This window comes from Mesocricetus auratus, unplaced genomic scaffold, assembly GCF_017639785.1.
Source record: "Mesocricetus auratus isolate SY011 unplaced genomic scaffold, BCM_Maur_2.0 Super-Scaffold_100010, whole genome shotgun sequence".
Taxonomy (NCBI): Eukaryota; Metazoa; Chordata; class Mammalia; order Rodentia; family Cricetidae; genus Mesocricetus; species Mesocricetus auratus.
This window is the reverse complement of record NW_024429194.1, coordinates 13,973,824-13,987,265: the sequence shown is the minus strand read 5'-3', so window position 1 is coordinate 13,987,265 and position 13,442 is coordinate 13,973,824. Positions and strand designations below refer to the sequence as shown.

At 36.5% G+C, this 13,442-nt stretch overlaps 1 protein-coding gene across 6 annotated transcripts in view; it reads right to left on the bottom strand.

The window, feature by feature from the left end:
- LOC101841368 (solute carrier organic anion transporter family member 6A1-like) overlaps positions 1-13,442 on the bottom strand; it is an 83,278-nt gene that overhangs the window by 27,709 nt on the left and 42,127 nt on the right. For 5 of the 6 annotated variants that reach the window (XM_040752767.1, XM_040752764.1, XM_040752765.1 and 2 more), the window contains one exon: positions 4,402-4,597. The exons of the other annotated variant lie outside the window; for it this stretch is intronic. In XM_040752767.1, the coding sequence (XP_040608701.1) occupies positions 4,402-4,597 (196 nt within the window). The remainder of the gene's footprint in view (positions 1-4,401; positions 4,598-13,442) is intronic. 6 annotated transcript variants of the gene reach the window in all.

Below are 13,442 nucleotides of genomic sequence, written 5' to 3'. Positions count from 1 at the left end.
CTCAGAAAACAAAAGAGGATGTCAGATCCCCTGGAGCTGGAATAACAGGTGTTCTCAACAGACTGGCATAGGTTCCTGGAACCAAATTCAGGCTTTCTGGAGGAAGAGCCTGCATTCTTGACCCTGAGCAATCATTCTAGCCATGCTAACACTATATATAATTTTTGTTCTGTAAATTTTTTGGTTTTGAGATTATAATATAATTACATCTCTCCCCTCCCTTTCTTCCCTCTGAACCTTACCCACTCTCCTTCAAATTCATGACTTGTGTTTTTACTAAATATTATTATATTCATATATGCATATGCATATACATATATTCCTAAATATAAAGTCTGTTCACTCCATATAATGCTATTTTAGTAAATGATTCTAGAGTCTCTACTTCATTGCTCTGTTCCCTGCCAAAGATCAACCACTTAGATATATATGAGTTTCTACTTATAATGTCTCTCCATTATATTTTATCAATGTACTTTTATCACTTTCTCAATTATCATAGTTCCACAGTTTGCATTAGAAGCAAATAGGTTTAGTCTTCTATTTTTTTATTGTTTGTTTTTCTAGGTCCTTGCATATCATTGGCAATTAAGATATTATTACTGGTATCTACGAAAAACAGCCTGATGGACTTTTGTTTTAACTACACTGAATACAAAGCAGAAACTTCAGAAGAAGACAAATTTTCATAAAAAATGGATCCTCCTATTCGAGAACATAGGATAGCTTTCCTTTAAAAAGCCTCTATTTTCTCCAAGATATTATAATAATCAGTATATGTTCATCACATATATAGTGAAAATAATTTAAATACTTGTTATTTTTATACAATATCTGAAAATTATATTCTTTTATAATTAACATAGGAAACAGATGTTCCTCTATAATGATGGTGTATCTACTTGTTTGTAGGAAGCTGTATATTGTTGCAGGTGTATGTGTGTTTGTATGTATGTATGTATGTATGTATGTCTTTTTCTGTGCTGGTAGAGAGCTCTTAGTCATGTAGTAATTATGCAAATGGACAACCAATGACCTACAACCCCAGCCACAGAGAATCATGGATCATTTTTATATTAAGCTTGTGGTGTGTCATTATTCTAAATTCAATAAATTAGTTCTAGTGGCTTTGAAATTTCTACAATCATATTGTCTTTAAATAAAAATAGTTTTCCTAATGTTTATTCAAAATGCCCTTTATTTTTCTTTAGTTAACTTAGCAAAACCACCTGTTAAATTTGTAAAGAGAACGTTGAAAATAAACATCATTGCACTTCTGACTGGTTAGTGTTCCATCCCCTGAATATACTCTGTCTCATTAATTTCAGCCTAGGATACATATGACTGTTTGTCAAAATCTAATAATAAGCTGAATTCTGCCTGGGTTAGATAAACTACCAAGGAGTTCATCTCATTCCTGAACAACACAGATTATTCCTTTCTTAGTGGCCACAGCCACTGAATTTGGGGATGGGACCTTGTGAGATTCCCTGCATCCATGTTGGAAAGTCAACTGGCGTTGTTTTGTAGAGATCTTCTATCATCAGCCGTTTTGGTAAGACTTCATGAGTGCAGTTCCTGGTCATATATAAATGATATTATATACAAAGTGAGATGATATTCACTTTCATCTGCTTGTCAAAAGGAAATAGATAAATGAATAAACTTTAAAGGATGAGACTCACTTACTGAAAGAGCTGAAGTTCAAGCTGGAAAACTATTTTGTACATAGTTAATGGAACATGTGAAAAATTAAAGGTGTATAGTTACCAAATTTGGGTGGAAATTTCGTAAACTCCAAGATATTATAAGAAGAAATATAAAGTTGTACTGACATACATTTTAGAATTTTGTCAAATTATAGTGAGTAAATTTACAGTAAGTTTCCATTTCTCTTTGGTGCTGTTTTGGACAATAAACTGGTTAAGAATAATGAAAGCAAAACAAAACAAAACCTTGAGGTCACAGGACCTTCATCAGCCTTCATATTTCCCTAGTCCATCTTGTTCACCAGTATCCCTGTCAATCAGTCCAAACTACCGGTGTGCACACGAGTCCATTGCCCCAGCAGCATCACTGTTGCCTGTGAACCTACAAATTCTGAGACTTCTCATGTAAAAAATTGTAATAATTCAGGGCAGCAATCTATGTTTTGACATGCTTTCTAGAAAATTTTTATATTAAATTTGAGAATCAATTGTGTTTTTTGTGTTTTGTTTTGTTTTTTGTTTATTTTTATATTATTAGTATTATTGCTATTTTTATTATGGTGGGATTTTTCAAGACAGGGTTTCTCTGTGGCTTGGGAGGCTGTCCTGGAACTAACTCTTGCAGACCAGGCTGGTCTAGAACTCACAGAGATCTGCCTGCCTCTTCCTCCTGAGTTCTGGTATTAAAGACATGTGCCACAGCACCTGACATAAGAAACAACAGATTTAAAGAAAAAAAATATAAGTATTCACAAAAGAGATTGCGCCTAATGTTCATAATCCAGAAATTCATTGTCTTATATTACGAACGGAAATCTCTTACCTCTTCTCATTTTCCCTGTGCTCTTCAACTACAAGGAAACATTTTCATAAATTTGTTCATCCAAAATATATATTGATAATGTTTTTCATGTTTATAACGTATCATTTATTCATAAAATAAACAAATTTATACATAAATCTAAACAGTTTTATCTTTTTTGGTAAATTCTATATTGCTGTAATGCAGAAATATTATCCCTGTTTTTTCCTAGCACTAACAGATTTATTGTACATATATAAATAAATCTCTTACAAACAGGAGGACTACTTGAAATTGAAAGTGGTGCCTTAAATTCTGTTTCAAGTTGAAAAGTAAATTTCCCAGGAATATATTTTAAAACATGTAACATCTTTCTCAGATTTGAATGCCTGCTTTGCATGCGTTAAGTTTCTAACTATTCATAATGTATCACTGAGCTAACTATTTAGAATTTTATGAAGATTTTAAGGAAAGACAGCACCACTGTACTTTTTTAGGATTCACAATAAATTATTATCTCTACCAGCTGACTTCTCTGACTTGGTTTCATTATTTTGGTTCTTGAGGAAGTATATTGTCCACTCATGACCTTTTGTTTGTTGCTCTGGTTATGTATATAGGCTCTTTGAGGAATGTGGAAAACTTTACTAGGGTAAAAATGACACAATTCTATCTTAATTAAAATTCATTTGGCGTTCCAGTGACTAGCTTTGTGAGTTCTTTGTATATTTTGGAAATCAGCCCTCTGTCAGATCTGGGGTTGGTGAAGATCTTTACCCATTCTGTGGGCTGCCATTGTGTCTTGTTGACTGTGTGCCTTGCCTTATAGAAGCTTCTCAGTTTCAGGAGGCCCAATTTATTTTAAAAAAGATACTCTATGAATTATAAATAATTTTCAAATAAATTTGTGAAGAAGTGACATGTTCATAACATTTAGGATTAGTGCATATGACGTTCAACAGCACTATTGCCTAGGCATTAAGTGAGTAACATTTTATTTTGTTTATAAGTTTTTTGTTCACCTTGGATATTTGAGAAATTTATTTGGGAATCTTTTGCTTTATTTTCCCCCCAAATTCTTAATAATGAAATGTTTTTTTCTATTTTTCTTTTTGCTGGAGTTAGGAAGCAGCTGTCTTGGTATTGTATGTTCATAGATTTTTCAGTTGATATGCCATTAACACTCCAACTGCAGATTTGAATATTTATTTTACAGATATTTCTCCACTGCACAATATACTTCTTTTACCAGATTAAAAGTTTTTTCACAGGAAAGGTTTTTAATTTTTATAAAGTCTTAAATTATCCTTTATTCAGTTACAGATATATTTTTGTTGATATGTCTATGAATTCTAGACCCTCCTCTAAGTCCTTTGGATAAATTTGTATTGGTTTGCTGTATCCTATTCCACAGTAAGCAATGTATTATATCTCCCTTTTATCATTTTACTTGCTCAGTTCTTTGACTTTCAATTGCATTTATGTTATACAATATTTAATATTAATTTATGCCAAGCCCTTTGAACATTGAATATTTGCATATTTAAATTAAAACATTCATGTTAAAGCTCACATGTAATTTAAACTCATCCCTTATTATGTGAATGCAGACAGATTAGTTCAAGAACACAAGGTCAAATCACTACATATATATTCTAATACCATCTTGTACTTGGTGCATACCCTAACATAAAGTTTTAGTTTTGATTCTAAATCATTTATGAATACATGAAAAATATGCGTCTGTATACATACCATTAATATGAAGACTAAAACTGTTTTATACTTCATTTACATGTTTAACAATTCCCAGAGTTATATAAATATATCTAGTTACTGAAAATATCTCCTTGACAATGATTGAAAAATCTAGTACACAAACATATTTACCCATCATAATCTTCATTGATTCCAGCAAATTTCACTGTTTCACACTCTACAAAAAGGATTAATATAAAAAGCACAAGTGCTATAGTAGATGTCACCACTGTAAATCTTATTTTGTTTTTACAACTCATTTCCAATCTGTCAACAATTAAACCTCCCACAAAATGGCCAATTGCCAATCCTGGAATTAATATCAAGCCTGAGAAAAGGAAAAGAAAATACTGTTATAAAGTAATCTGTTGAGAGTACAGAATAACTACACTTAGGTGACACTCCCTCTAATCAAATACAGGTTTTGAAACAAAGCAAAACAAAATATGGAAGCTGTTGAATCTCAATGAATCTGGACTCCATGATATACAGAATCCTGCTGGGCATTTGTGGCTCACACATTTAATTCCAGCAGAGGAAGGTGGATCTTTGTGAATTTGAGGACAGCCTGGTCTACAGGGCAATTTCCAGGACAGCCTCCAAGGTAATACAGAGAAACCCTGTCTCGAAAAACTGTATGTATGTGTGTGTGTGTGTGTGTGTGTGTGTGTGTGTGTGTGTGTGTGTGTTTAATCCTAGGCATGGGGATGGAGCCATTATATGTCTACTGAATTCTGGAAGAAATGTTGATGTGTTGCTCCACTACACGGAATATCAATAGAAGCCAGGAACTTAGTCCATACCACATAGAAATTAAGAGATATCTTATTAAGAGGTATTATTACTTAGCTGATTGAATGTATGGGTTATTGAAAGACAATTGAAATAACAGGCTTTTTCAAACTATTCTGTGAACAAGAATCAGACCAACCAGCCAGGCATTGGTGGCACAAGCCTTTAATCCCAGCATTTGGGAGGCAGTGGCAGGGGGATCTCTGTGAGTTTGAGGCCAGCCTGGTCTACAGAGTGAGTTCCAGGGCAGCCTCCAAAACAATACAGAGAAACCCTGTCTTGAAAACAACAACAACAAAAAAGATTCAGACTAATCAGCTCAATGAGATTTCTCATAGATGATCATCATTAACAGTCTTAACAATGTGTGACCACAGAATACCCAGTATAGGCTAGCATTTTTCTACTTCAGTGTAAATACTTAAAAAGAGGAAAACACAGGAAGAATATGAGCTAGGAAAAAACTAAAAGAGGAGGAATGGAAAAATAGGAAGCACTCAGAATAAATAAATTCACACGATACAACAATCTGATTAGATCCATTGTAGACTACTGTGTGAAGAAGAAATAGGTAGAGAAAATTACCAATAACAACATATACATAAGATTAAATGACACCATAATAAATACATACAAGGGAAATATTCCACTAAAATGAAAAAAGTGAAAGAAAACATGTTGTGGAATATGAATTTAAGATGTGTTACACTTGTTTCTTCTGTTCAGTATTTGTTAAATGATGCAGAGCCCTGTTGCCTTCTTTTATGTTGCATTTGTTTAACTCTGAAAAGCTGTATTGTTGTTCCTGGTCAAAACACCTGATTGGTTTAATAAAGAGTTGAACAGTGAATAGCAAGGCAGGGAAAGGGTAAGTGGGGTGGCCAGGCAGAGAGAATAAATGGGAGAAGAAACCTGGGGAGAGGTGGGATCAAAAGAATGAGAAAAGTAAGAGAGTAGGATGCAAGGGGTCAGCCACACAGCTATACAACAATCAACAGAATTGGATTTACAGAAGTAAGAGAATGTGAAAAACCCAAAAGGTAGATGGGATAATATAAGGTAAGAAAAGCTGGAACAAACAAGCAAAGATATGGCCAGACACTCATAATTAAAAATAAACCTCCATGTGTGAGTTATTTGGGAGCTGGTTGGTTGGACCCTCAAAAAGTAAAAGAGGAAAACATTGAGTTACAGCATCTTACTCCCTTCAACATTTGTGTGTCTCCATATTTAAGTAAAGTTTCAGTTAAGCAATATATATTGCAATGTCTTCCCATTATGGCAATGTTTTGTTTCTTCCTATAAAATATACCTGCAGTTGTATGTTTTAGATAATTTCCCCTGTCAGTCTTAATCATATTTACACAATGAATGCTGAAGCCAGCTGCTCGTTGTTCTAAACTCTTTGCAAGCATGTTTCTTTGTAATGTAAACTGCCACAGATCACAGAGATTGTATCTCTGCCTTCAGTGCAGAGACAAGTTACCTTATGATGTTAGATAACAAAGATAATACACATTCCAGAACTAAGAGGTGAAACTGTGTTATCTGAAGCAAGGGACAAAAATTACTAGTGACCTAATTATAAAAATTGTGAGTTCTCTATCTTCGGGTTTGGATTTTGTTTTATATTTTGATTTCATTTTCTATGTAATAATTGACCATGAGTACAGAAACTGTCTAGCCACTTTTCATTTCACTTTGTGGGAACTGTGCCTCAGAAAAATGGGCTACTTGTTTTAGAATTGTTGGACAATGAAGCCTCACAAATTCCCCAAGCAGCTTTAATGATTACCAGTTTTCTTGATTCCTTACTGATCTTGAAAATAAATCCCTGTTGTAAGACTCACACAATAGAATTATAAAACATGGAGCAGTCAAGCTGGTACTGACAAGGACAATTCAACCCTACTGGCTAGTTTTCATAATGTAGAAGGTTTTAGACATGCTACTGGAGGAGCACAGTAGTTATCAGACACACCCAGTTGTTATCCCTGAGAACTAGGATAATGACTGGTATGGAAAGAAGTACCCACTACCATAAAAGCGGGGTGAATGTTAATGAAGAAAACAGTCACTTTCTGAATGTACTGACATCTCATTCACCAAGACAACATACATGTTTTACACTAGTACTGAGCAAAAACCCTGTGTCTAGACAGGACATAGGCCCTAGGAAAGAACCTATTATTATTTTCTGCTATGTGGATAAATTATGAAATCAACTTCTAATGAATTATTATAATTCCAAAGATTAACACATCTATCAACAAACATCTGAAAGATCTTAGCTACATTAGATGGTGATTAACACAGAGGTCCACAATGACTAAGACACACAGACAGTTATAGAAAGCTAACCCTGAATGGAAGATGTACACTGCAGCCCCCCCTTCCCAAAGCTCAAGGGTCAATGGAGAGGAGAACAGAGAAAGAGTGTAAAAATCCACCCAATATGTAACTACAGAAAAACAGTCTCTTATTAATACACCAAGGCAGAGGCACATACGAAGGCACAGCAGTTACAATAGTTATCCACAAAACCTGTGCAAGCTCAAGTGAGACCATATCCTATCATGAAGATAGGACCTGGGAAAGAACACCGAGTCCAAGCCGTGGAACAGCTGTTTGCTGCTTGGAGTGGGAGAGAGCATTTCTCTTACAAGCCTACCTTAAGTTATCAGCAGTTTTCTCTTAAGAGTCTACCTGGAAGAATTGCCAGTCCCATCACTTCTTGGAGCTACAGTTCTTTGTGAAAGGTGATTTTCTGAGACAAAATACTCTGAATAATGGAGGAAGACTCTCCTAGGAGACTTTCTCCTACAACTAGAAGCCAATGACTTTCTACAGTGGGCAGCTTCTCAACATAATTTACTACAGGACACTTGAAAAGAAAAGTCAAAGCTTTGGCATGAAAGCTTGAAAATTCTGGAGACTTGTAGCATTAGATGAGTCTACGTCATTGCTATAGATACCAAAATTGCATGAAAGTTCATCCTTATAAGCCAATGTAGAGTATGCAATTGTTAATACATCTATTATACCTGAGCTGATGCATCAGGATACATGAAGAGATCAGCATGTAAACATATGGGAAAACCTGATGTTGGAAAAGAGCAATCTACTCAATATATTGCTTATATCAAGGTCTGTACACTCACAAATATTTGTTTTTGTTTTTTTTCCCATATGCTTTATACTCACTCCTTCTTATCTTTTTCTGACTTTCTGTGGAGTTAAACATTAATGTAAGTACTCTTTTTAGTATGCATTCACAGGTTACACTAAATGTTATAAGATACCTGCATGACTTTTTGTTGCTTTTATTTTGTTTTTGTTTTTGTCTTTTAGTTGTTTGCTTGTTTGTTTATGTGATGTGACACAGGGCTTCTCAGTGTAACACTGGCTGTCCTGAAAACCTACTTGGCTTTTTATAGCCTAAAACTAACTTTTATCTTATTCACTTTTCAATTAATTCTAGAACCTTTTCATACTTCCTTTTAGAACTGATATTTAGAAGTCTTTTAATGAGCCAATTCTCAATACACTTTTAAGGACAGACTTTGATGATCCCCCATGGAAGGCCTCACTCTCCCTGGGGAGTAGATGGAGGTGGGATGGGGTGTCAGTGGGGGGCATGGGAGGATGGGAGGGAGGAGGAACTGGGATTGATATGAAAAATAAGATTGTTTTTAAATTAAATAAATGAATTAAAAAACAAGACGAAAATGTAAACAATAGTAATTATTGTTTAGTGTCAAAGCATACAAAGACATTTACATATATGAATGAAGGAGTATCAAAGGGCTCTTGCATTTTAACATGGTTTAGAGGCATTAAGAATAAATTTAATTTCTATCTCTTAGTAAACTAAAGGATACACACTTGCATGTGTGTAAACAGTGGCATGTCTCTGGCAGTTAAAGAATAAAGGATAGGTTCCTGCCTTGTCCATCCACCCTCTGGTAGAGCAAGAGTGGGAGACAGAGACAGAGACAGAGACAGAGAGAGAGAGAGAGAGAGAGAGAGAGAGAGAGAGCTGAAGGCAGAACAAAATATCCACCATCAGCACACATTCCTGTTTTGTCCCTGTACCATCTTGGAGAGAGGAGAAGATAGACCCTTCAAGACATACCCACCAGAAGAGGTAGAGATGCCACCTATACTCACTGGAAGAAGAGATGGGAAGATAACTCTATAAGAACACATCCAACACTAAAAAGAGCTGTGCGACACCACCAGAATCTAGGGACTCTACACCACCAAGACTTGAACATCCCAACACATATGAAACAGAAGAGAATGACCTTAAAAACAACTTCATAAAGATAATATAGTAACTCAAAGAGGATATGAGAAAATCCCTTGAAGGTATGGAAGAAAAAAAACCCTAAAAGTGAAAGAAATCAACAATTCTCTTAAAGAAAGCCAAGTAAAAAAAACAATCAAACAGATGGAGGAAACAGTTCAAACAGTTTAAAACCTGAAAACTGAAATTGAAATAGACACAATAAAGAAAACACAAACTGAGGAAATGCTGGAAACAGAAAATCTGGGTAAATGATCAGGAACTACAGATGCAAGCATAACCAACAGAATAAAGGAGATTGAAGAGAGAATCTCAGGCACTGAAGATAAAGAGATAAATATTCAGCAACCAAAGAAAATCTTAAATCCAAAAAAAAATCCTTAACACAAAATATCCAGGAAATATGGGACACCTTGAAAAAAAACCAAACCTAATAATAATAGTGATAGAAGAAGGCATAGAAGCTCAGTTCAAATGTGCAGAAAACATACTCAACTAAGCTAAGAAAAAGGTCAAGTAGTAAATAAAGGCAGACCTATTAGAATTAAACTGGATTTCTCCATGAAAACCATGAAAGGTAAAAGGTCCTGTTTAGAGACTACAAATTCCAGCCCAGAATACAATACCTTGCAAAATTCTCAGTTTTTATAGATGGAGAACACAAGATATTCCATGACAAAAACAGATTTATACAATATATATCCACAAATCCAGCCATGCAGAAAACTCTGGAAGGAAAACCCTAACCAGGAAAGTCAACTACACTCACATAAACATAGGCAACACATAATCACACTTTATCAAAATCCAGCAATAAGGGAAAAACTCTCACACACAATACCACCTCCAAAAACAATTCAAAACAAATAAGAATGAACATGCAATGATCATTAATATCCCTCAATATCAATGGTTTAAATTGCCTATGAATAGACACAAGCTAACAGAATAGATACAAAAACAGAATCCATCCTTCTATTGCATATGCTAGGAAATAATCAAATTGAGAGCTGAAATCAATAAGTAGAAACAAAGAAAACAATGCAAAGAATTAATGAAACAAAGAGTTGGTTCTTTGAGAAAATCAATAAAATAGACAAACCTTTATCCAAATTAATCAAAAGGCAGAGAGAGAGCATGCTAATTAACAAAAGCAGAAATGAAAAGGGGGACATAACAATAGACACTGAGGAACTTCAGAGAATCATGAGGACATACTTTGAAAACCTGTAGTCTACAAAATTTGAAAATTTAAAGGAAATGGACAATTTCCTATATAGATGTCACTTATCAAAATAAATTAAGAACAGACAAGCAATTTCCTCTAAAATCAGGAACAAGACAAGGCTGTCCAGTCTCTCCATATCTCGTCGATATTGTACTTGAACTTCTAGGTAGAACAATAAGACACAAAAGGAGATCAAGGGAATACACATTGGAAGGGGAAGAAGTCAAATTTTCACTATTTACAGATGATATGATATGATAGTTTATGTGACCCCAAAAATTCTACCAGGAAACTCCTAGAGCTGATAAACACCTTCAGCAAAGTGGCAGGATACAAGATTAACTCAAAGCCCTACTCTATATAGATGATAAATAGGCAGAGAAAGAATTCAGAGAACTATCACCATTTACAGTAGCCAAAAACAATATACAATATCTTGGGGTAATGCAAGCTTTGTGTGCACATTGCTCTTGACCCCCCTAGCCTCCCAAATGGGGAGTAAAGAACCTGTTGTTTGTAAGTCATTCTTGTCTCTAGAATTCTGCTACAGGATGCGGATTCAGGACCCTTGAAGAACCCAAGCAACCTGTTGTGAATCTATTTCACTCTGTTTTACCCTTGCCCCAAAGGGAGTCAGTATGGATTAATCTTATGTTCCTATGTCTTCAGTCTGGTAATGGAAGTTGTTAGGAGAAAGGACCATGTGAAACAGAGGTCAAATGAGCAAAAAGACTTTGTAAGCTTCATATCAGACTGAATAATTTAGTTAGCAATATGGTTCTAAATGTTTTGTAGATTGACATGTCTAATTTAGAAGTTAACCCCCAAAATCAGTAACCTGCTATATATATATATATATATATATATATATATATATATATATATATATATACAACAAATGTGCTGAGAAATGAATCTAAAATGGCTGAAAGACACATAAGAAAGTATAGGGGTGAGGCCACAAAACTCTATATGCCCATAAGTGCGGAGATAGGGAGATTTAGCACAGGTGAGGATAAAAGGAAGTGAAAGAGAAAAGGAAGCTCTCTTTTCCTCTGGATGCCTGCCACGCTTTCTGTCCTCCCAGCTTGTATGTAAATAAACATATTCCATATTGCATTGGCCTCCCGTTTCAGCTGGTGTCAGAAGTGAAGAGGACAGCTGGGTCAAAGAATGTCAGCCTTCCCTGTTGTGCCCACAACTTTTGCAGAGCAGCCACCATAACCTGCTTGTGCTGCTGGCCACTGGGTGAGTGCAGTTAGTTTTCTGCCTCTGGTGGCAGCTTTCTTTGTTCTGGGAAACCGTGCAAAGCCATGCCACTTTGTCTCTCATTTGCGACCGAGCACATTCACGCAGAGCTCTAGTCTGTTTGAAACACTGCTTCACAGTAGTGCCAAAGAACCCCAGCCTTTAGAAAAAGGCTTGCGTACCCTTCTCCTGATGCTTGTGCTAACCCGTAGCTTCTGGCCCTGCTCATGCTGCACAGCCCTGAGTGAGTGCTCATCGGGATTCCAGCCACTTCACTTGCCCCAGGAAACAGCAGGGTCATTCTCCATTCCATTCCTGGCAAAGCTGACCACCAGGTGCCAGGCGATTTACATGCTGCCGCCCCGCCCCCCTGCCCCTGCCATCAGTGGCCCACCATGTGCCTGATTCTCCCCCTGCTGGCTCCTTGCCACCTAGTACAAGTTAGTAGTCACAGCCCTCCCGCTCCAGCCCGTTTCAAGAGGTGCTTGCACTGCACTGCCTTTCAGAGCTCCCTCTGCAGGTGCAGCCAGGCGAATTGTGCCCCCTCCCCACCCATCAGCAAACCAAACCCCCAACCATTGCAGGGTTTTCATGCTTCTTCCTCCAGTGAACTTCTCCAACTGCAGAGAAGCCGCCAACCCGCCCCACCCAGCTCTGCCACCACTGCGACCTGCTGAGTTCCCCTGTGTTTTGGGAGCAGCACCACAGACCAGTGCAGAAGTCAGAGCACTTGCATGCCCAGTGTGGCGGCCCTGGTCTGCTTCTCCAGTTGTAGCACGGCTTCAGGATAAACAGCATAGCCACGTGTCCCTCAACCTTCCTAGGCCTTTCCCTTCCCGAATCTGTTCATTAATTTTGTACAAATTGTTGTTAGCATTTCCAGGTTCCTTTTGTTGAAAAGTGATCTTCCGTCGTGTTTGGCGATTAACCTTCACCATCTACTGGCCAAGCACAGTAACTACAAGTACTTTAATTTCATAGACAAAAACTAGTGGTGATTTTTCCAATTCAGGAACTATTAATTGGTGGTAAGAACATCTAATTATAACATGGAAGGTATCTTAACACTGCAGGAAGTTAGAGATTTCATTACCAATGTCATGGGTTATGCAGTAAGAGACAATTATGATATATTTCAAATGTGTTTGTGTACGATGCTCGTGATTAGCGTGTTAATACACGTAATCACATGGAAGAAGCTTGGGAAACAGACAGATAATAGACAAATTGTACAAATGATTCAAGAATTAGAGTCAAAAAATCAGGAAAAAGAGAATACTTTGGAACTTAATCTGAACAACCTGCCAGACACATTTAATTCTATGTCCACTGCATTTATGGCTAAGATAGAGTCTAGCCAGGAGGAACTTACTAAATTAGCAGGGTCAATTCAATCTGTGTCTGAAAACAATGGCCATCTAGTAGACCAGATAATTTTTCTGGAAGGCAAAATAGATGCCTTTGGAGCTTTTAGAGAGGATGGTATGAAAAGCTTGGAATCACGCTTGATTGAACAGTCCAAGGAGAGCATTAACTCACTGAAACAATTTTTGATGCAGGAAATCCAAGCCCTCAGAGATGACATGGTCACAAAAT